General features: G+C 38.3%; 3 protein-coding genes across 4 annotated transcripts in view; 2 read left to right on the plus strand and 1 right to left on the minus strand.

Moving 5' to 3' along the window:
* LOC140146162 (uncharacterized) overlaps positions 1 to 6131 on the minus strand; it is a 20480-nt gene extending 14349 nt beyond the window's left edge. Inside the window, exon 1 of one of the 2 annotated variants that reach the window (XM_072167923.1) lies at positions 5941 to 6131. The gene's annotated coding sequence lies outside the window, so the exon portion shown is untranslated. The remainder of the gene's footprint in view (positions 1 to 5940) is intronic. The other variant, XM_072167924.1, reaches the window with a different exon arrangement.
* A 76-nt stretch (positions 6132 to 6207) lies between these two features.
* On the plus strand, positions 6208 to 23967 carry LOC140146163 (acyl-coenzyme A thioesterase 1-like). Its single transcript, XM_072167925.1, has 9 exons — positions 6208 to 6321; positions 8371 to 8617; positions 9645 to 9902; positions 10295 to 10467; positions 14188 to 14303; positions 18525 to 18610; positions 18965 to 19064; positions 20152 to 20353; positions 22836 to 23967. The coding sequence occupies exons 5-9, from the start codon at positions 14265 to 14267 to the stop codon at positions 22973 to 22975; spliced, it is 567 nt and encodes a 188-aa protein (XP_072024026.1). The 5' UTR covers positions 6208 to 6321; positions 8371 to 8617; positions 9645 to 9902; positions 10295 to 10467; positions 14188 to 14264; the 3' UTR covers positions 22976 to 23967.
* LOC140140388 (bile acid-CoA:amino acid N-acyltransferase-like) lies at positions 8409 to 12216 on the plus strand. The gene is made up of 4 exons (XM_072162150.1): positions 8409 to 8565; positions 9645 to 9902; positions 10295 to 10467; positions 12196 to 12216. The coding sequence occupies exons 1-4, from the start codon at positions 8409 to 8411 to the stop codon at positions 12214 to 12216; spliced, it is 609 nt and encodes a 202-aa protein (XP_072018251.1).
* Positions 23968 to 25094: the final 1127 nt, after the last annotated feature.

Below are 25094 nucleotides of genomic sequence, written 5' to 3' on the forward strand. Positions count from 1 at the left end.
AAAATCGCCCTTTACTGCACACAAACTTGACAAACTTCTTCATGACAATCTGACATGTTATACAAGAGAGCAGTTTCAGACGTGATCTCTACAAGAGAGCAGTTTCAGACGTAATGCTACGCATGATAAGGCTATTGAAACTTGATGTTGAGTTTAGCGTCCCATTTTTTTCAGCTCATAATGAGGCAACTATTTCATTATTCATTATTTTCAAGGTTTCATTACCAGCGGCCTTTTACCAATGCTTATGCGCTTTTGTTCATTCTAATTGGGTATCACCAGTCGCAATATAATGTCACAAACACACTGAAACACACATAAACATTTATAAAACTTAAAAGTATAATTATCTTGCTTTTGTTTTTCAAGTTTTAAAACAAACTAAATGTATTCTGAAGTATACCATGCCAGTCTTCTTCACTCCAATTTGTACTAACCTCTCCGTATACATTTGAGGATAGGGGAAATGGGGGGATTGACTCATTAAATACAAAAATAACAATCATGCAGAACATTATGAAATAAATTTTTTGGCACCAATTTGTCAAAACTAAGTCTTTCCTAGTGAAATTATTTACAACATCAACAATCTGGTAAAAACATTTTGGCTAGGTTGATTTCTCCATGATTTCTTTTCTAGTCTGAACCTGGTATCCAGGTATAATTGAAATAATTGGATAGAGCAAGGGTCAAAAACCTGTATATTTTTAATGCTAAAATATTTAGATGGATTCATAGAACTTCTCAATGCTTTCTATAGTTTTTGAAGTGTTCAAATACAAAAAAAGGGGTTTAAAAATTTTGCAGAACAAATTTTCTTTCTGGTTTAGTAGTAATTTGCAAAATAATGAATTATTTTCAGATTTTACATCTCAAGACTCAAACGCAGCACAAAATTCATAACGCGGGTGGACGCTAAACTCAGAATCAAGTTTCAAGTGCCTAATACATAGTCTAAAAGGGGAGCAGACTTCGCCACTTTTACGCAATCGCCGATCACCAGTACGTACCTGGACCAGTGGGTCTGTGTAGGAGGAGGAAGTACATTGTATATCATCAGACATCATATTCATCATTATATCTGGTTCCATACAGCAATACGCAGTATTGCTGTCTGGTAAGCAGGTACGAATTGAGACGTTGTGAATTGAGACGTCGGAGCCGGTCAAACACAGAGGACTAGCCTACATCCCGTATCCTACTATCACTCAAACAAGCAAATCTCTTCACGAATTCACTCACCTTGCGATCCTACATCATCAGTTGAAACAAACATCTAAGTTTCCAAAAACAACTTTGTCATTCCTCAAAACTACAAGTAACTTCATTAATAAAAAATTGAAATCATACTATTACCCGTTATTGAAAATTTTGTTCGATTTATGTGAACCAAAAGAACGCATGCGAGTCGAGTTCAGTTTACCAAAATGGTAGCTCCTGCCTCCTGGTCACCTCAGATATGACGTCAGTATCAAGCTGCTTATTAAACGGTGGATCGGATTGGTTGAAATCAACGCAACGTTTTTGACCTTACAGGGGTCAGAGATATGCATATCATGTATGAAAACAGCGATGCGGATATAGTATCATCACCGAGAACTGAGAATTGCGACATTTTCGATGTTTGCACCGGGGAATTTCAGACACGGAGACTCCGCGGAGATTTCGAAAAATTCGTCCAAAGGTAACCAAAGGGTTGGGGATCGCATTTTTAACTATTAGTAGACTTGCTAAGAGGTTGAACACTGCATTTTTTAGAACAAAGGTCCCACTTGGCATGGATGTTCCTTGGGGCAAGAGAGAAAGATTCATCCAAAGAGACACTCTGTCTCTATGCATAAAACCCCCTAATTAGCATAAATTATGCTAATTAGTACCCAAAATAAGGTATTTTCTAACTTTTGGACCATTTCACCTAAAAAAAAACTATAAATAGTTGAATTTGGTTTACTTTATGGTGAGGAATTCATTTTTGGGGGTGTTTTGGGAATCCATGCCCATTTTGACCCTCAAATTCAAGATGGCTGCTGGCCGCCATCTTTAAAATAGGCGTTTTTACAACTTTTGAACCATTTGAGCTACAAACTTGTGTGACATATCAATTTGTACTAATTTGGGGTTGGAAAACTCATTTCTGGCACTGTTTATGTGATATGAGGTATTTTGAAAAGGGTACCAGGGTTTTTAAATGTGAATTCCGAGGTACCTGTCATTGGCTATATGGTAGAAGGATGAACATCAAATTTACTTATGAATATGTACACCTTAATTTTAAGCACCTTTGAGGACACACTTTATAATGCATATTTTTACACAGTTTTACTATTATTTTCAAGTCATTCTATTGATAGCAACACGCGTTATTTGATTTAAAATGATCAGTATGGATATATGAGACTGAAATGTGTGTTTTATTTGTCAGTTTGTCAGCGATGAACCAATCACAGATCCCGCATCGGTGAAATTATGTGGCCGACCTAAAAAATAGAAGCTTGTTACACAAAACGGCAGAAAAATATCTCAAATCTCAGTGAGTATGGCGATTTGCCAAGCTTGGTAGTAGTAGATGGTATCTCTGGTTGTGGCGGTGGTGCGAGTAGTGTAGTAGTAGCGCCATTGCAGAGGCGCTGTCAACCAACAGAAGGTGGGTCAGACAAAGCTGATAAAGGCTGAGAGGAGTACATACCGAAACAGCCTGGTGAAAACAAAGTGAATGAGCTGTGGCATGGTTTATGAATCCCACATTGCATACCTTTAGCAGTCTCTATAGAAAGGCAGATATAGTTTGTGAAACCCACACTGCCAAAATTATAAAAGCCTAAGGTTTCAAGAAACTTGAACCTGATCATCTGGCACTGCTTTGATCACGGGTAAATTCCTCTTCGACAGGCTATGGTCAATTTGATCCCTGACATCAAGGAAGTACAAAGGTCATCTGGTTGTTGGGATCTGGTGTTTCATGAAGATCTCAGTCAAGCAGATGTTTTCAGGCTCTTTCTCGAATACCTCAGAAGCAGATCTCTTGTTTCAACATTGAGATCTTTACTATTATGTTGTTAGATGGCCCTTGCATCGATGTCAATATACATCCTGCTTCAGATAAGCTTGTGTTATCACTGGCTTAAACTACCCGATGTTCAACGGTGTATACAAAAGATCAGCAAATGCCCAGAGTGTGCCACACTATCTGCGTGAAATAGAGGCCACATTAACCCTTATGATGGTAATAAAGGTATATAAAGGAGAGTCTTGTTGGCATGCCGGCAGAATAAGGCTGAGCATTGATATTGCCAACTCATTACTCATTGGAAATGGGAAGGTGTTGTAGTTCTTGAAGCCACCAAAGGAGTCTTCACGACTGGCGGAAGTGACAGCATTGATTATAATCCTCATCAACAACTGCGTCATTTCAGTTTGTTTTCCATTGGACTGGCATCAGCATGTACCAAAAGACTGCGATCACTCCCAGTGGATGTATCTTTGCCTAAGGATGACATTTTTCATGTTCCATCACTGCATGACATTAACAGCCATCCAGTACTTGCATCCAGATCACTGCAGCAGGTCCTCCAAGATGGCTATCAGTGGTTGAATTATGTAGATGAGGAAACGCAGCTGACTAGTGACGACTGGGGTTCTTGGGCTCCCTACCACGCAGAGCGTTTTCAGATACAGACATTACTGAAGTTAATTAGCTTGTCTTGTTTGAGGCCATGCACACTTTAAAAGATGTTGTGGTAAGTTTTAGGTGACAGGTTGGAGAGCAGTGAGGGAACCACATCTATGAATAAACAGTAGGAGAGCATAGTCCTTCCTTAGTTCATCTCACATCTGCAGGACTAGATATGTGCACCAAGTATCAGGCACAGCTGTTCATTCTGATGAAGAAAACCTATACCCAATATGTTGAGTTGAGGCAAACTACTGCTACAGGCCTTGCTCCTGACTTGCCATTTGCTGCCGCTCATCAACCCTTGAAAGAGTGGGGTCAATCCTTTCCCACCCCGAAGCAAACTTCTGGTTTAAGTCTTCGTTCTGCCAGCATGTCAACAAGATTCTCCTTTATAACCGTTTTCATATGCACCTTCATAACCATTATAAGAGATAATGGAGCCTGTCCTTGACGCAGATTACGTGGCACACTCTGGGATTCGATGATTTTTTGCATACGGAGGTGTACATATTGGTTTGTGCCAGTGATAACACAATCTTCTGTGAAGAAGCAGGACGTATAGCGACATCGATGCAAGTTCCATCTAACAGCATATGTAGGAAAGATTTCAATGTTGGAACAACAAAGTTTGCTTCTGAGGAATTTGAGAAAGAGTCTGAAAACATCTGTTTTTTATCAAGAATATCCCTTCACAGAATCTTGACTGCTTGTGCCAAATAAGAAGATTTTCTAAAGTCTCCAGACTCCCATCAATAGAAGCACCTTGTTTCAGAAGAGTCCTTATTTGCAGTTGTTGTCCCTTGGGATTCACAAACCATACCAGAGCTCATTCGCCTGATATCACTGTGTATGCTCATTTGGTTGGTAGATAAACAAGCAAAGTAGATTTAAACTGTCATTCAACACAAATATATTGAGATATTTACCTCAATATTTCGATGTGTACAATACACATCTTCATCAGGAGGGATCTGATGATGAACTGATGGAGTTGAATGTCCTGCTCTCGACCTTTGATGTCCTTTCTGTTGATCGGATTAGGGCATTATATAATGAAGGAAGCTCATTCAGCTATGTTATTGGTATGTAGGCCTTTCTCCTTGCTTGCCCGATTCACCTTCTGTTGGTTGACAGCGCTTCTGCAGTTTTTTATGTCATACGGTATGCTTAGTTTTCCTTGGCTCTATCTACTACTGCACTGCTCGGGCTCGCACCACCACCACCACAACCACGGATATCATCTACTAGTACAAAGCTGGGCAAATGTCATACTCACAGATATCCGATATATATTTCAGCAGTTCTGTGTAACAAGCTTCTATTTTTTTAGGTTGCCCACATAATTTTACAGATGATGTTGGATCCTTAATTGGTTCATCTCTGACCAACTGAGAATTAAAACAAGTTCCAGTCATATGTATCCATACTGGTCATTTTAAATCAAATAACGCTTGCTACTATCAATAGAGTGGACTGAAAATTCAAAACCAAACATGCATTATAAAGTGTGTCCCCAATGGTGCTAAACATTAAGGTATATTAAAACATAAGTTTAATGTCCATCCTTCTACAATGACAGGTACCATGGAATTCACATTTAAAAACCCTTGTACCTTTTTCAAATTACCTCCTATCACATAAACAGTGCCAGAAGTGAGTTTCCCAGCCAAAATTAGTACAAATTGATATGTCACTTAAGTTTGTAGCTCAAATGGTTCAAAAGTTGTAAAACGCTAATTTTAAAGATGGCGGACAGCAGCCATCTTGGATTTGAGGGTCAAAATGGCTACGGATTCCCAAAACAATCCCAAAAATGAATTTCTTACACTAAATTAAGCCAATTTCAAATGTTTACACATGTCTATAGGTGAAATGGTCCAAAAGGTAGAGAATACCATATTTTGGGTACTAATTAGCATAATTTATGCTAATTAGGGGGTTTTATGCATAGATACAGAGTGTCTCTTTGGATGAATCTTTTCCTCTTACCCCAAGGAACATCCATACCAAGTGGGACCTTTGTTCTCAAAAATGCAGCGTTCACCCTATTTTCACCCCTTAACAAGTCTACTATATCACTAAATGTTTCGGAATTGAGGTCGGCTAAAAAGTAGACAGTTTCGGGGACTGTAATTGGTGTAGATGTCACATTTTGAACAGTGAGCGATAAGTGACCAATTTCATGCTCAGCACAAGTGACTATCTTTACACAGGGTAATTCATCATCATGATTTCATGTTTAAATTTTAATTATTTTTTAAGCTTACCTCAAATACCTGGGATAATCAATTAACAGCAAAAACTACAGTTGCTATATTACTGTGGTCAAATAAAGTGTGTTAAATTTACATACGTGGTTACTCTAACGATGACCTGGGGAAGAATCTAGCTCAAAACAACACATTTATTTGCTCATAATTTTGCTTGCATTCATGCATTGCATTGCGACGAATCTAACTTGACTACACACAGCCTGTCACTAATTGAACGACGGGCTGTAGATTACTCAGAACTTCGAAGGTCACATGCACTTACATTTGTACACATTATGCACTTCAAGATTACATAACAATAAGCTTATCATTGAAGTGCATTCATGAATTGGACATCAGTAAGAAGACTTGCAACATGTTATTGCAGTTGGAAACGTAAGTAACATTTCCATTTTTAATCCAGGAATAAGAAGTGACTGTATTTTTTTTCACAAAATGTCAGCAGTGCCAGTGACAGTGTCAGTCAGTGACAGCTCAGGGACAGGGACCAAGGGTCTCAGCAGGGCTGTAACGCATTATTGGGTCACTTTCTCACGGTCTCACGCCAAGGTAGTAAAAATTCGTTGTTCCTACCCCCCTCCCCCGCTTTTCACAGTCTCGAGCGCCGTGGCTCAAATAATCATTGGTCAAAATGATGATTGGAGTCAGCAAATCCCGGTACGCTTCTGTCTCACGCCAAGCAATTCCAAAAAGTTGACATCAGCCCTGGTCTCAGTTAGTTTTCATGTTTCACACAAACCCTTTTTTAATTTTGGCCCAAACAGATGAGGCGTAATTGAAAAAAAATTGTTATTTAATTTTAAAATACCAGCGCATCCTGGGCAGCGCATATGCCACCATCACACAAATGCATGAGTAAACAAATATACACGACACAGCGTCATCATCCCTATATCGTCGTCCCTTCGTCGTGTCAAAAATTGCTGTGAAAGTCCGGCGAATCCTCTCGTTTTTCAACAGTTACGCTTGGTGATTTTGTTCTCCATAACAAAGTACTGTAACAAAGTACCGTAACAAAGTACTGTAACAAAGCACGGTAACTACTGACATAGTACCACAACAAAGTACCGTAATAAAGTATGCTAACAAAGTACGGTACCGGTAACATAGTACCATAACAAAGTACTGTAACAAAGTACCGTAACAAAGTACCGTAACAAAGTACCGTAACAAAGTACCGTAACAAAGTACCGTAACAAAGTACCGTAACAAAGTACCATAACAAAGTACCGTAACAAAGTACCATAACAAAGTACCATAACAAAGTACCATGTCAAAGTACCATAAGGCCAATGAAAGTTAATTCCGAGTTTATCGTCCCTTTTTTTTCCCCGGTTGGTGAGGTGACTTTTTCATTTTTCATTTTTCATTATTTCATCAGATTTCATTATTGACCTAAAATGTGTGTTGATTTAAAGCCACACTCATACATGTTGTTTATAAACATGTTTTTATATGGGTAGGGACTAGAAAAGTTAGAAAAGGGCCTCGTTTTGCTTTCAAGTTATGAATTTATATGTTTTACAAACAAAAATATGTGTTTCCAATTGCTAAAACTGGTGAAACACTGATACTTTGAAAATAATGAATTATTTTGGCATTTTGAAAATTTGACGCTGGTGTTTTTGGTTACCAAAAAGTGACGCGGGCGGGGGACGATAAACTCGGAATCGACTTTCACTCGCCTAACAAAGTACCACAAGAAGGTACCACAATAAAGTACCACAACAAAGTACCGTAACAAAGTACCACAACAAAGTACCACAAGTACCACAACAAAGTACCGTAACAACAACAAAGTACCATAACAAAGTACCACAACAAAGTACCACAACAAAGTACAACAACAAAGTACCGTAACAAAGTACCGTAACAAAGTACCACAACAAAGTACCACAACAAAGTACCATAATATAAAGTACGGTAACAAAGTACGGTAACAAAGTACCATAACAAAGTACTGTAACAAAGTACCGTAACAAAGTACCATAACAAAGTACCACATCAAAGTACCATAACAAAGTACCATGTCAAAGTACCATAACAAAGTACCATAACAAGGTATCACAATAAAGTACCACAACAAAGTACCATAACAAAATACCATAACAAAGTATCACAACAAAGTACCACAACAAAGTACCACAACAAAGTACCGTAACAAAGTATCACAACAAAGTACCACACATACCACAACAAAGTATCACAACAAAGTACCACAACAAAGTACCATAACAAAGTACCGTAACAAAGTACCTTGTCAAAGTACCATAACAAAGTACCACAACAAGGTACCACACTAAAGTACCACAACAAAGTATCGTAACGAAGTACTATAACAAAGTACTGTAACAAAGTACTGTAACAAAGTACCGTAACAAAGTACCGTAACAAAGTATCGTAACAATCTTTACTTTAAAACAGACCAATCGCATAATTTCATTCATCGTGTGCATCGAACCATGGCCACCGTCTATGCTGCACCTGCTGCTACCCTCATAGATGAGAAGGTCCAAATCAAACTGTCAGGATTTGACCCAGGGTCAAAGGTTACTGTGAGGTCATTTCTGCCAGAGCCAGGACTACATTTTGAGGCACATGGACATTTTGTGGTGGATGGTAATGGGGAGGTTTTATGGAGAAGAATCCTCGCTTGGTGGAACTTATACAGGTTTGTTCAAATTGTGCAGTTAGAAGGCCAAACAATTTTTGCAACCATTTTGAATTTTGCAAATTTGAAAAAAAGTTTTGATTATCACTTTAAAATGAAAACCGACTCCAATTTTGGACTTGCAGGAAAAAGTTTTTGATTTTCCACCTGTCATTGTTTTTGAAAAGTCTAATACTTTTAGGGGCACTTCATGATCCACAGAGATTTTATACCATCAGAAACCTAGGACTTCATGTTGTACTGTACGTGTTGTGATAATTTGACTCAAGGTTTAGGCTTAGGCAATAAAAGAGTCAAGTTGCAATGTGGAGATTTCCATCTTCATTAGTTCATATAATAATATCAATGCATAAACATCTTAATATTCAATGTGAGTATTCTGTCGGTCCGTGTCACGTCACTTCCGGTTGATGATGTTCGAGTGAAAACAAGTCCCTGATTCGATTTTTGTTGATGATTTCTGTCATTGGTGTTATGTAAATTTCGATCGCAAATAGTCAGTGGAATCAAACAACCGTTTCTAAGTCTTAAGAGTGAAAGAAACTTATTTGATTTACCGTTTATAATACTGACAAACTTAAAATTAAATTCCATGGTCGAGTGTCGTTTTTTCCCGAAATTGAATGCCACTCCAGCAACATCGCTATGTAGCCTCCTTCACAGCCGGTTTCTGTTGTTCACAACAAACCGTGCGCCACATGCAGTTTGGGCCCGAGACTAGAGATAGCCCGGATGTTCGACCGACAGAATACATGAATCTTCAATGTTCACTTCAGCTAATAGCTGCTTATAAATATGTGACTGCTCTCTTTATTGCATTGTGGGAAGGAATTTTGGCACAAATTGACTTCCGGTAGAGAAACCCTAAATCCGCGTATTGAACCGTAACTGACCTGCTACTTTGAATAATTTGAATAAATGTCAGCTCCAATGATTTTCGTATGAATTTTTAAGTTAAATTTACAAGCTGCACAGAAACGGGATATTAGTACTTAACAATTGAAATTTTTTTCCTCGTTGTTCACAGATGTAGAGCCAATGGGTCTATTTTGGAGTATGACGCAATCACCTGGCCAGAAACTTGGATTAAGATTTGTAAAGAAAGATGTCACTATACCTATGCAAATAACACTTTCAGTACACAAAGGACATTTAGATATATCAGCATTACAATCTGATGCACCTATAGCTAAAACACAGATCCAGAAGACATATATGAGGCCAGGCGTTGAAATAATTAAAGTGCGATCTGGAAAAGTGAGAGGAAAAGTATTCAAACCTAAAGGTAATTATTTCATCGAATATGGTGGCAACATTCCTTCCATCCTTTCTTTCTTTCCTCCCTTTCTTTTTTTTTCCTTTCCTTTCCTTTCCTTTCCCTTCCCTTCCCTTCCCTTTCCTTTCCTTTCCATTCCATTCCTTTCCTTTCCTAACCTTTCCTTTCCTACCCTTTCCTTTCCTTTCCTAACCTTTCCTTTCCTTTCCTTTCCTTTCCTTTTCTAACCTTTCCTTTCCATTCCTTTCCTCTCCTAACCTTTCCTTTCCTTTCCTTTCCTAACCTTTCCTTTCCTAACCTTTCCTTTCCGTTCCTTTCCTAACCTTTCCTTTCCTTCATTTCTTTGCTTTAATTTGCTTTGCTTTGATCAACTGCCATGTATTCTGGATATACATATACAGGGCCAGGACCATTCAAAGGGGTGATAGACATGTTTGGCGGCACTGGTGGGCTACTAGAATTCCGCGCTGCATTATTAGCATCTAGAGGTTTTGCTGCATACGCTTTGCCATTCTATCAATATGAGGATTTACCAAGTAGTGCTGAGGGTAAAATTGAACTTGAGTATTTTGAGGTGAGTTTCTTTTTTTTCTGAAGTAAGACAACAGGTGTAGAAATAGGCTATTCCATTAAAAACCCACACATTCCTGTGGCGATTTTGGAAATACCGTAACCACCCGGGTACAAGCCCACCTTCAGGTATAAGCCCACCCCCTATTTTTCAAAACATTCTGGGAATAAGGGTGCACTCGGCTATAAGACCATTATTAAATTTTGGCCAAGTTTTTAAATCAAGTCAATGCTTTTCTCTCACATTTAAGGTAGGAGCATCGGATAATAGGCCCATGCAGGAAAATAGCCACTATTTCAAATCTGAATTATGTATCCATTTCAAATATATAACCAATTGAAGATAAGTCTTTACTCCCCTGATTTTTAATGTTTCATGAAAATTAAAACAATTCTTATGTTTTTCTTTATTTTTTGAAAATTCCCTAATTTTTTCTACAATTAATTATTGCTAGCCTAGAGGGAATGTGATATGGTTTCCATAGTTTGTGGGGTGGTTAATAAGCCTAATATCTAAATTCTCTCGCCAGATTTTTTTGAAAAAGTGTTTATTTTTTGAGAAAAATCATTTTTCTATTTTTAAATTAGGAAATCTAGAAACACCCATAACTTAAAATAGAAACACTTTATTAAAAAAAGCTGGCGCGAAAAGTTTCTAAATTTAATAACCTTTCATATGCCACCTTGTTTGTTAAAATTGGCCCTATGGTTAGCTCAGACAATAATTATGAAATTGGGTCATTCAGTGTTTCTAGATCAAATCAAGAAAATTTGAGCAAGTACTAACATTACCTTCAAATATCCCCTATATTACTGACCAATATATTGGAAAAAAGTCACTTATATTATTTGGTAACATTTTTGTAATAAAAAGATCCAAAAAGCAGTTCTATAAATGGGATAGAAAAAAAAAAAAATAATATTTAAACATAGTATCCATTTTCAAACTTTTACCAATTTTATTGAACGAGGCTTAGTGTCAAAACCACTTTATGTACAAAGTCAATAGGGTTTTCAAATGATAAAAAATGGCATAACTCAAAAACGCTTTGTTGGCAAAAATTCAAATTTGGCAGGCACGTTTCTCTCACCCAACTACACATCCTGTATCATTTTAAACCAAATCTGTGCATGACGCCGTAGCCGATGTTTCTACCTTAAGAACAAATATAAAAAAATATCAGTTGATGGTTCACATTCCACTCTTAGAATTTGTAGAAATTGACATAGATGATAGAAATTACCGGTACATTCATTGGGCATATACAAATTCAAGTACAAGCCCCTCCCCGGTTATAAGCCCATCCCCATTTTTGAAGTGAAATCTGCCATCTAGGGGGTGGGCTTATACCCGAGTGGTTACGGTATCTTTCACAGAAGGAGTATGAATCTCAAATGGAATGAGCACATTAAGCAGCTCCATTTGAATTTCATGCACCCTTTAAGCAAGATTCAACCTGAATCTTCCACAGAGGGAGGGTGGGTTTCAAATAGAGCTGCTTAATGTGCTAATTCCAGTTGAAATTCATAGTCCCTCTGTGGAAGATATTTCCAAAATCTTCCACAGGGGTAGTGTGGATTTTAAATGGAATAGCCCAATGCATGTAGAATCACAGGGTCTGTGGTAGAATTGGCTCAGTTCCCTCTAATAGTGATGACTTCACATTGTGAGCATTAAGCCATGTAGAAAGGCATGTAGAGTTGACTCAGTTCCCTACGTTAACTCCTATAGAGTGATGACTTCAAATTGTGAACATGAATCCCAAGCATCAGTAAGGTAACAGCTGCAGAAATGCCTTTAAAATTGACTCAGTTCCCTCTGATGATGGTCAGGCCACTCAGTGACTGCATCAGTCTCAGACTAAGACACAAAACCACCAGCATTGTCAAGGCAGTTGCCCCACCCCTTTTGAACATCTTGCTCCACCAATTTCCCACCTCCACTCAGTGATTGCATCAGTCTCAGACTAAGACACAAAACCACCAGCATTGTCAAGGCAGTTGCCCCACCCCTTTTGAACATCTTGCTCCACCAATTTCCCACCTCCACTCAGTGATTGCATCAGTGTCAACTAAGACACTAAATAAACCCATGGCATTGTCAAGGCAACTGCTCCTCCCCCTCCCTTTCGGAACATCTTACCCCCTCCCTGGTTGAGATACTTGGACAAAAGTAGCCAAAGTGGCTTAAAATTGCTTCTTATTGTCAGTTTTACACCAACATTATCCTCATTTTGGCCCATTTTAGCAGTACTTTTTTGTTTCCACTTAAGGCGATATAATACCCCGATTTTCATCAGTACCCCTCTTCTTTTTTTTCTTGCAAATTTATTAAGTACATATATATGTTTATCACCTCATGTCCTTAACTTATAAAATATATCTACATATAAAGTGACTTTCAACCATTTTAGTAAGTCATTTTAACCCTATATATTTTTTGTTTACTGTAACCTAGTAACTCAGATCTGTGTTTCATAACAAACCATAATTTATTCTTTTCAAAATGTTCAAGTAGGGTACATGAATAGAATACATTAAATCCTTTGTTATACTCTCTATAGAAAATCTATAGTGGTGCATGCAAAATACCTACCATGATATAACACTGAATAAATTAAATACACACTTATACAATAGATGCATAGTCATTAGTTGTTAGGAGAAGAAAAGGCTATTAGGTCACCGTATGTCAGGTTATAGGTCAATTGGTTCAGGTCAAATTTAAGCATCAATTTTGAATACACATGTGAGAGTCTGTGATATCATATGAGGCATAATTTTGATATTCTGTCTTTAACTGGATATATATCGAGAAGTGCATGGTGGATATACTAATATACCTTGGGATGTAAATGGTGAGTACAATTTAGAATGCCTAGTTGAGACGGATTTCACAAATAAATATAAAATAGTTACCAAAATCACAAAAGGTAAGCTTACGGAAAACTACCCAATATGGTTGTATAGGTGACAAGAAATACAATTTTTTTCATCATTGCTGTAGTATGGTTGTTGTAACCTGTTACCTATGGCTTAATTAAGTTTCAGTGCAATAATGTCGCAAGTTAAAAATACAAAATATAGCTTAACATTGAAAATAGAAGCATTTTAACCAGTTCCTTTTTGATAGTTGTGGAGCACCAAGTTCATGAAGTCATAAAAGAAATCAGGAACCACTTATTCCCATTTTACATATCAACTTTATTTCCCTAATGTGTTAGCAACACATATCCAAAATTTTAACGAAATCCGTTGATAGTAAGCTTTCCAAAATGAAGTGAATTTAAATCATCAGTGATGTACCTCCTTTTGGCTTCTATCTGTAAAAGCATGTAAGCTACATTGATACCGATACCACCAATAAAACGAGAAGATTTGCCCCTTCATTTTGCATACCACTTTGTCCAATTTTTTTTTGTAATTTCTTCACAAAATGCAAAAAAATGCAAAAAAAAATCAATGGGTGTAGTACCCCCTTAACACACAAAGAAAAGCTTCTACATGGTGTCACTGCTCAGTACATAGGCCTCTGTGATACACATTTTGTACACATGGGCCATAACTGCACTATGGGAACTTCTATATCTTCGGACAACCTGCTACCAAAAGTAATCGCGAAAGCAGGCAGTCGTGAAAACAGGTAAGACTCGTGGTTCAAGAACTGCCTTATTAAGATAATCAATATCCTATAACGATGCATTTTTGTTGTTTCATGATTCAGGAAGCCACAGATTGGCTCCAAAGCCAATCTTTTGTTCAACCAGGAGGTATCGTGTGTGTGGAGTATCATTTGGAGCAATGGTAGCAGCACGCATGGCAACAGAATTCCCTGAAAAAGTAAGTTAGAGAGTACAATTATTTCAAGGTGGGACAAGGGGGCGCTCGGCTATATTGGTGTACACACACTTGTGTGACAAGGATGTTGTTTGTGGAAGAATGCGGAATGCACACTATGTCTTGAGGGATCTTCAAACATCAATTTTCAAGACAAGTGTGTGTTTTTGTCCAAGCTAGTTAAAACATGCAAACCTGTTTAGGAGGGAGGGCTCTAACTTGTTTATGGGATCAAATTTGGTGCAAACCTACTTGAAATCCTTGTTTAGGTGTCGTGTTGGCAAAGACATGAAAACTCATGTTGGGGTTATTTTGAAAACAGTTGGTCATGTATGTGGACGTGTACAGTATTATTGTTGAGTGGCTGCCCTGGTGTACCGCTGTACATATAAGGTATACATTGTATAGGGATGTCCCACCAAAGTGTCTTACTCAATTCTCTCTCCCTCCCACTTTCTATTTACACTTTTTCTCTCTTTATTTTCCTCCAGAACTCCCCTTTTCTGTTGAAGCCAAATGTTGTTGTTGTTTTTGGCGACCCAATTCATTGAGTCGACTACTTTCCCCTGATGATAATAGTACATGTCACAAAATAGTAACTCATACTCTAAAGCTGGATGTCAGATTTTGAGCTGCAAAACTTTGTTAAAGGCCCTTTCAGTGATTTCACAGGAACATTAAAAAAAATGGAAATTTGTCAGAGTTGCTTAGAAATAAAGAATAAGTCTACAGAATTTCATTAAACCACTTTTCCCCTGAATACATCGACAAATTAGTCAAAAACAGAAGTTTTAGAAAGGTTTTCTACTTCAACTCAGATCGACTCGAGAAAATCGAGATTTTTAGTACAGTCGCCCACCAATCGACTGGAAAACTTCCTAGTCCAGTGTTTCTAACACGGGGGAGTAGAGTCTAAATTGATTTAAAACAGACGCTTAATTTTTGTAGTAGAAAACAAAATAAGCAATTAAAGGTCACCGAGGCAAACTAACGGTCAATTCAAATATGAAAAACAGTTAAAATTGTGTATTTTGTTTAAAATAGTAGCTACTGATGTAATAAGTAGTAGAAACAATACATAACGCGTGTTAGTGCGTGGAGAGTGAGCTTCTTTCGATCTCGAGTCGGACTTTTGTACTGTCAGTATCAAAAGTCCAGAATCATGCAAATGCTTTATTTTGTCTAAAATACACGGCTTTCGACCGAACCACTAGCAGGCTATGTTAGCACATCTATGCCAATTACAAAGGTACCAAAATCTGAATTTTGATGATTTTTACGATCGTCCGGATGAGCAAATCACTGAATGGGCCTTTAAATAAGGGTTCTTGAACTTTGCTACAGACCCTTCCACTGCTGTCAAAGTAACATCACTCCCCATTGCGCCCAGTTCTTAATAACTTAACCCCATGAGAACTACCTGCCGATTGGCCAAAAAGAAGTTTTCATTATCAATTGGCCCAATCAGCAACATTGTTAGAATAATTTCACCACACAAAAAAAATGAGGTGAATTATTTGCAAAGCTCCATTCTGATTGGTGATTAAAGTGAAAATATCATGTAATTGACCAATCAGAGGCAATGTTAGATCGACAGGTAGTGCTCAGGGGGTTAACATGTTTGTATATTCATTGAATGGCCTTTGAATGTGTTATGTACACAAATTCATACTCCACCATCTAAGTTCAAATTTTAACTAAGAGCATTAAATGAGGATTATTAGACAATCCTTTAAAACCATTTTGCTCATGTGAGGTAACATCTAGGATACCAACGTACATACCATTCGGTAGATCAGTCAACACTAATGAAGTTGAACTTGATCATGACTGGCCTGGGCCAGTTAAGTGACCTTCTGTCAAAACATTTGTGTTCGAGTGAGATTGTTGGGAAAGGGAAAATATCTTAATAGAAATATAGTGCCATATCTTGATAAAATTTTATCAAACAGTCAAAGGTCTACATGGAACCAGTCAATGATGGAACAAGTTATACAAGATGGGGGCCATTCCTTCTAGAGGATTTTTTATTTGTCTATTGGTTAAGGGATGGGGTATGAACATTTGGACAGTATTTATTGTGGGACATCAGAACACATCAGACATATCGAATTGCATTCTGAATACGAAGAATGTCCTTCTGATATCAAATAATTTTGATTTTTTGAAATTCGCAATGTAATACACATTTTATGGCAAATGATTAAAATTTATATTTTGATATTTAACAGTACTCTAAGTAATCTTTATAAATCTGATGATTTATACTTAAAGTGTATGTAGGTGGGATGAAAAGCCGACAATCAATATTTTGACCATTCGTATTAAAGATATGGATTTTTTTTCCCAAAACACCAAAAAATATTAGGTCTTTTTGGGAAAAAAATCCATAGTTTCAATATGAAAGGTCAAAATTTTCAATTGATCGTCGGCATTTCCTCCCAGCTACATACACTTTAAGAATATATCATTAGATTTATAAAATTTACTCGAGGACTGTTATATATCAAAAATGTGAAAAATATCAAATTTTAATAATTTATCATAAAATTTGTATTATATCGTGAATTTCAAAAATGAAAATTATTTGATATCAGAAAGACATTCTTCGTATTCAGAATGCAATTTGATATGTGTGATGTGCTCTCATGTCCCAGAAAAAAAATAATGTCGAAATGCTCATTCCAGATCCCTTAAAGCACATGAACATTTTATTGTTAGGCACATGAAAGTTTTGTACAGGCATTCTCTTTATTTCAACCAAAAACTTGGTAACATCTTTGTTCAGCCTTATTACCGTGCCACTTAGATTAGGCCAAAAAAAATTGTTTGTTTGTCCACGTCCGACCGACCTTGTACCCTGGTCCCGACTGTGTTTTTTTTTTTTTTTTTTTTTAATTTGCGTTGAATGTGCTAGTAAAACAGTGGTTAGTATAAATTAAAAGAAAGAAAATGTAAATAAAATGAAAAGTATAACATGCAGAACCATCTCAAGAGTTAAACCAGTAAAGTGCTGTGTGTTTTGACTTATTTACCAGTCTTCAAATTGTCAGTTTCAAGTGCAATATCTGTAAAAAAAAAATTTTTTTTAAATCCGACCTACCGACCCGACTGTTTCATAAGCCTCGATGGACAAACAAACTTTTTTTTTTTGGCCTTACTGCTGCATTTCTTGGTTTCATGGATTGCCAAAATACCATCAACAAAAATTGCAAATTTTCCAAAATAAATGATTCGGTACATCATGCAGTTGGGTCCCAGAGATCATGTTGTTCAGGATCAACTTGAATCTGTCAAACTTCCGGATACTCAAAACAGGTCCAGGCAGTTAAGGCTCAACCACATCTTTAACATCTCCCACTCTCTTGGTCCATCATATTTTAACCAATTCTTTACCAAAACTTCTGATATCCATTCACATGCAACCACATACCAAAGATTAGTTCATATGCCAAATGCTCATTCTTTTACCAGGCTACCTTGGATTGGAATAATTTGCCATCTCACATTAAATGATTAAATCTATTTCTGATACATGTATTTTGAATTAATAAGTCTCCACCATGAAGAAAACACCTTGCTAGAAATGCCAGGGTGATCCATGAGTCTGCTTACATTAATTGTTTAACTTTTGTCCCTCTTGTTTTTTGTTGTTTTGTTCTTTTCCTTGTTCCGGGCACCTGTTTGTTTTGTTTGTGGGACCAGTGTCTGAATTAAGAAAATAAAAGGGTTGTCCCACGGACAACCAGGTTGTAATTTCTGGTTGTCCACCAAAGTTTTTGGTCGTCCGTAAGCTGCCACAATCTGAAACAACTACATGTGACCAATAAAGTGGAGTGAGTGTAGTCAATTTATGAACAATTACTCTTTAAATATTTAACAATTGATCAGTTGTGTCAGGTTTGAGCAAACTAACATGCTGAAAAGGCGACTTTTGGCTGTAGATCTTTAGTTGTCTGCGGACAACTAGAGCATTATCTTTGGTTGTCCGGTGCATGTTTTGGTTGCCCCGGGCGAACGGACAACCAAAATTTCAAACACTGTGTGGGACCCCATTGGAATTAAGTTTGCACTGTTAGCCAGACTTTATGGGTCATCCTGACATCTCGACATTTAAGTGTCTGATTATGTTGTTTCCTTGCTAAATATATCTTGTTTTTGTGATGTCAGTCGATTTGTCAAATAAACATGAAATGAAATGAAATGTTATATTTTCTTTTTCAGATCAGTGCCTGTGTTAGTATCTCAGGTAGTTGTGCGAATGTTACAGCACCAATGTCATATAAGGGAAAAGACATTCCATATTTGAAGTAAGTGTCACAAAACCAATTCCAAATTTTGGGTAATATAACAATACCTGTGTCATATAAAGGAAAATATATTCCATATTTGGCATCCAACACTCACTGTTAAGCAATCCAGTACACTTGAACATGTCCAAAAAAAGGACCTGTAGAATCATTTTGGGTGCTGATTATATTTCGTTTGATAATGCAGTTAGTGTTTGTAAGCTAGACTCTCTCTCTGCCAGGAGGGAACAATACTTGCTAAGTTTGCGCATTCTCGTGCTAAATCAGATTGACAAAATGTTGCTGATAATAACCATAAAATTCACTTCTTCCGAGAATATCAATGTAAACCAGTTTCCTTATTTATGCTTTCAGTTTGGAATACTCGAGAATGAAGATCACTGAAGAGGGTCTAGTTAATATGTATGCTATGTTGGACCCATTAGAAACAGCGCCAGTAGAAGCTTTAATTGAGGTGAGTGACGGATGCTGGAGTAAATTGTAATCTACACACTTGTGTGTAAGGTCATGTCTCTATCTTTATTTTCAGCTAGAAAGCATGCCAGCATGCTTATAGGGTCAGGATCCTAGTGGGATTCCGCACATAGCCTCTCAACAACTGTTTAAAAACTGACAATGTAGTTTTTAAACATTTTGTTTTGTGCATTATATGTAAAACGTTGAATGGCTCAATGCACTGTATTTTTGCAGCATATTTATCAAAAAGTCATGATTTATTTTCAAAATTCTTCTATTAATTTGTGTGTGTGACTGAAAATCATCCAGACATTTGACAATGGGTGGTCTGTTAATGGCTGCCCCATGAGCTGTACTCGATAATATATTATCGACTTTTATTATTTTTACCTATATTAAGGACTTTTCACTCAAGAAAATTCAAAATTTTTTTTGGCCAAATTTAACACAAATTGTCTTAATTTTTACAACTTTTCCCACATATTGTGGGAAAATTTCAAATATTTTGGTTACAGTGAGGCAAAATTCGGATATTTATGTAAAAAATTGAGAACATTTTGAGTTGAGACTCATTCATATACCAAAATTTGGCCTCGAAATAGGAGTCATTGATATACAAAATGTCCGAAAATGCTACCCATGTTTGCGGCATCTCCCTGTATGGTCATTTGCACTGAGTATCCTCGGGGGCCCCCCATCTGATATGCTGCTGCTTCATAACTTTTCTAACCTGCATGTTGTGTCGTTTTAAGTGTGAGATATGATCAAAAGTTTATTTCTGAAATCACACGCTTATTACAACTACTTTTTATCAAGGCGCCCTCAAGCTATCTACAATATATACATAATAACATGTAAACCTTTGTAGATTTTACACTAACTACGCACTGCACACTCAGGGCACTACAAGCTCTTGCATACAAATAAGTTCCAATAAATTTCGGGATAAATCAATAGGCACCCATGTTACCTATTACGTATGTACTAGGTAAGCCCTTGATAAAAGTGGTTGTCACGCATAGGTGGTAAATGGCAGTGAAATGTACCATTTTGTAATGAAACTCTAAATGCTCCTTCTATTACAGTTTGAGAAAGCTCAGAATCTGTTATTCTTTGTGGGTTTGGATGATAAGAACATACCTACACCAGTCTTTATAGATGGAGCGGAGAGGCGATTGAAAGCATTGGGGTGTAACAATTATGAAATAGTGAGATATCCAGGATGTGGGCATTTAATTGAGCCACCCTATGCACCTGTTACTCTGTTGTCATATTTCAAATATATTGGTAAGTATGCAGTGAGCTTACTCAGCTTAGGCTATTTTACAACATGCAATATATCATTGGTGTAGATTTGTTGTAGATTTAGGGGAAGGGTGAATTGGAGAAAATGTTGAAGTCAAGCTTCACGTCATTCTGTCCAGGGGTGGGGGGATTCCCCGGAAGCTCCTAGCATTTAAGGAATCAGAGCTTTTGATAGTGAATCATTATTAACAACAACTTTAAATGTCTGCAAATTCAGTATTAACAATGGAACGAAAAAGAATCTCTTCATCTGCAAGAGATGACTAATTGGTTTAAAATATGGGCTAATAATATAAAAAAATTGGTGGGGGATGATAATATTACTCATTCTCCCAGGACATAATCAATGTACCCACTCTGCAATATTTTGATGGATAGTCACTTTTGACGCCCCCGGTCATCATGTGATCTTAAGTTAAGTTGCATTTAAGATACAGAGTGGAAGGTAGCAAAAGGTTACAGACAGGATGATTAAATAATATGTGAAACTATGAAATTGTTTTGTTGTACCATTGCAAAATGTGGTTAATTTTCCTACATTATACATGTAACCTCTTTTTTATAGCCCAAGCTCACTGTATAGGGAATATATTTTGATATTGATAAGCTGAATGGATGATATTTCAAGGATGTGGTGGGTGTGTCCTGGGGAGTGTCCACTCAAGGATGTAAAGGGCATGTTCTGGGGAGTGTCCACTCAAGGATGTGGAGGGTGTGTCCTGGGGAGTGTCCACTCAAGGATGTGGAGGGCATGTTCTGGGGAGTGTCCACTCAAGGATGTAAAGGGCATGTTCTGGGGAGTGTCCACTCAAGGATGTGGAGGGTGTGTCCTGGGGAGTGTCCACTCAAGGATGTGGAGGGCATGTCCTGGGGAGTGTCCACTCAAGGATGTGGTGGGTGTGTCCTGGGGAGTGTCCACTCAAGGATGTGGAGGGCATGTCCTGGGGAGTGTCCACTCAAGGATGTGGAGGGCATGTCCTGGGGAGTGTCCACTCAAGGATGTGGAGGGCATGTCCTGGGGAGTGTCTACTCAAGGATGTGGAGGGCATGTCCTGGGGAGTGTCTACTCAAGGATGTGGAGGGCATGTCCTGGGGAGTGTCCACTCAAGGATGTGGAGGGCATGTCCTGGGGAGTGTCCACTCAAGGATGTGGAGGGCATGTCCTGGGGAGTGTCCACTCAAGGATGTGGAGGGCATGTCCTGGGGAGTGTCCACTCAAGGATGTGGAGGGCATGTCCTGGGGAGTGTCCACTCAAGGATGTAAAGGGCATGTTCTGAGGAGTGTCCACTCAAGGATGTGGAGGGCATGTCCTGAGGAGTGTCCACTCAAGGATGTGGAGGGCATGTCCTGGGGAGTGTCCACTCAAGGATGTGGAGGGCATGTCCTGGGGAGTGTCCACTCAAGGATGTGGAGGGCATGTCCTGGGGAGTGTCCACTCAAGGATGTGGAGGGCATGTCCAGGGAGTGTCCACTCAAGGATGTGGAGGGCATGTCCTGGGGAGTGTCCACTCAAGGATGTGGAGGGCATGTCCTGGGGAGTGTCCACTCAAGGATGTAAAGGGCATGTTCTGAGGAGTGTCCACTCAAGGATGTGGAGGGCATGTCCTGAGGAGTGTCCACTCAAGGATGTGGAGGGCATGTCCTGGGGAGTGTCCACTCAAGGATGTGGAGGGCATGTCCTGGGGAGTGTCCACTCAAGGATGTGGAGGGCATGTCCTGGGGAGTGTCCACTCAAGGATGTGGAGGGCATGTCCTGGGGAGTGTCCACTCAAGGATGTGGAGGGCATGTCCTGGGGAGTGTCCACTCAAGGATGTGGAGGGCATGTCCTGAGGAGTGTCCACTCAAGGATGTGGAGGGCATGTCCTGGGAGTGTCCACTCAAGGATGTGGAGGGCATGTCCTGGGGAGTGTCCACTCAAGGATGTGGAGGGCATGTCCTGGGAGTGTCCACTCAAGGATGTGGTGGGCATGTCCTGGGGAGTGTATACTCAAGGATGTGGTGGGTGTGTCCTGGGGAGTGTCCACTCAAGGATGTGGAGGGCATGTCCTGGGAGTGTCCACTCAAGGATGTGGAGGGCATGTCCTGGGAGTGTCCACTCAAGGATGTGGAGGGCATGTCCTGGGAGTGTCCACTCAAGGATGTGGAGGGCATGTCCTGGGAGTGTCCACTCAAGGATGTGGAGGGCATGTCCTGGGGAGTGTCCACTCAAGGATGTGGAGGGCATGTCCTGGGGAGTGTCCACTCAAGGATGTGGAGGGCATGTCCTGGGGAGTGTCCATCCCAGCTGGTCTGGGCTTATTAAAAGAGTTAAATATTATGGCTTGTGCCGTTCTCAAAGCAAAGCGTCAGCTGCAGTGCCTCCACCTTGACACACATCTTTTTAATCATGGCAATTTCACTTGGAGCTGCCTGCAGGAAGTAATTTGCATATTGAGTAAAGTCGTTTTTTATTATTTCCACAGATCGTGTCATTGAATGGGGTGGGTCACTACCAAAACAACAAAGAGCGCAAGAACACCATTGGCCAAAATTACTTCAATTCTTGGATAAATATGTCGGCTCACAGACCACCAGTCATCAATTTCTACAAAGTAATCTGTAAATTATGTAATTATTGTGATATGCTCAGACCCACAGCCGCTAAAGGGAGTATCCCATTATGCATTGCAGTCTATGTGCTTGCTCCATAGCAAATATAAAAAATAAAATAAGTAAGAGCCACTTAAAGGAGTATTTCGTGATCCTAGCATCCTCTATTTATGTCATTTTTCATTAGATATCCACGAAGAAAACCTATTCCCAAAATTTCAGTTGATTCTGATTTTGCGTTCACGAGTTATGCATGATTATGTGTATTACACTGCTCCATAGACAATGCGTTGTAATTTCGTTCTGGTGCACCAGAACGAAATTCAAATTTCACGATATCTTTGCTAAACAAATTAATCTGCAAGAAATATTTTGTACATAAACATTATGTAGCCAGAGGTTTCCAGTGATATGAAAATCTCAACTTTTTGTGAGAAAAGTGGGGGGATGAGGCTGTGGATCACGAAATACCCTTTTAAGTATTGCTAGCTATTTATATTGTTTCATAATACAGGTTGTATCTAAATGATTGGTACCCATCAGTTTACAGTTATTATGGACAAGACTACCACAGCAAAATGAAACATAGGAGCTAACTTAGATAAATATTATGAAAGGACATCAAACATTGGGCATTCCAAGAGGATTCATTGTTGCATATTGAAGAAGCAGGCTTGTCAATAAACACCAAAAACAATGGGTGCCAAACACTTTGATACAGCCTGTACTTTAGATGTCATATTTCTTTAACAAATGCCTTAGCATCCCTTATTTAAGCTAGCTAGTAATTGAAAACAGAGAAGTGAGGGATTTTTGGTACACATATTATATTATGGTACCACAAAGCATGATGGGGTACACCTATCAGCTGCTGTGGGTTAGATCCTAGCCACTCAGGGAAATGAAAATAAATTTTTCAGACAGGGAAAACTCAGGGAATTTAAGTGGCCAAAGGGGTCAAATTATTTTTGGCATATTATATCGACAGCTGAGTGCCAGAAGTGAAGTGGGTAAGTGCAATAGCTACCATGTGAACAGTTGGCAATTTACACACAGTTTATTGTACTCATCAATACATGGCAGCTATTGCACTTGCCCACTTCTGGCAGTCAATATATGTCTTGTCTTGCATACAATTGTGACATGATCTAGTCCATGGGGGCCAAAGGTGGCAAATTTGAATCTGAGATATAGGCAAAAATATGGAGTAAAAAACAAGAAAATGCGTAAGAAAATACACATCACAAAATCTCATAACTTTTGAACCAAGTATGCTAGACCTTTGGTGTTTTCAGTATATGATAGACCAAAGTTACTACAAGGTAATAATTGTAGTAACTCAATTTTCAAGTGGGTTTGAAAGCCTTTAAGCCCTCTGGCTAATATGGCCTCTACAGTCCAGATGGGTTTTCCTCCAATAGTATTCTCATTGTAACAAATTTTCCCTACAATCCATATGCCTTCCTCCAAGCTATAACTACATTATTTTTTTTTATTGTATCTCTACATGTAATGATGGATAAATATAAACAAAAAACGTTTTCAAAAAGGAAATGATGCAGTGAATCCAACTTGCAAAACAGATTCCTATAAAAATAAGCAGTTTGTGAGAAAATCTAAAAATTCAGTTTTACTTGACTTCCTTGAGGAAGGCATACGGACTATAGTCTTATAATTTTATTCTGATTAGTAATGATCTTGATTGCTAAATTACTTTTTTTTTCTTCTATGAATTCTTAGAATCAAACATTACATTAATACTACTAATACTAATTTTAGTAACAACAGTCAAGGAGGTTTTCTGATCATGTTAAGTCGAAATAAATGAGGTAAAATTAAGTAAACCACTTAGCTGCTGTAACTATGGAGTCCTATGGGGGCATTTAAGGAATAAAACCGGCAATCCGGGGGCGATTCCTGGTTTTATTATAAAAACCCTTAAATGTTACCGTAACTAAAGGCTTTGTTTGTCCCATGATATTTTTGTACACCATTGGGCATTACAATCATGCAAAAAGTAGCAATTAAGGGGTGGGGTATGGACGTTTGGACAGTATTTATTGTGGGACATTAGAGCACATCAGACAAATCGTATTGCATTCTGAATACGGAGAATGTCCTTCTGACATTTA

This window comes from Amphiura filiformis, chromosome 2 (genome assembly GCF_039555335.1).
Source record: "Amphiura filiformis chromosome 2, Afil_fr2py, whole genome shotgun sequence".
Classification (NCBI taxonomy): domain Eukaryota; kingdom Metazoa; phylum Echinodermata; class Ophiuroidea; order Amphilepidida; family Amphiuridae; genus Amphiura; species Amphiura filiformis.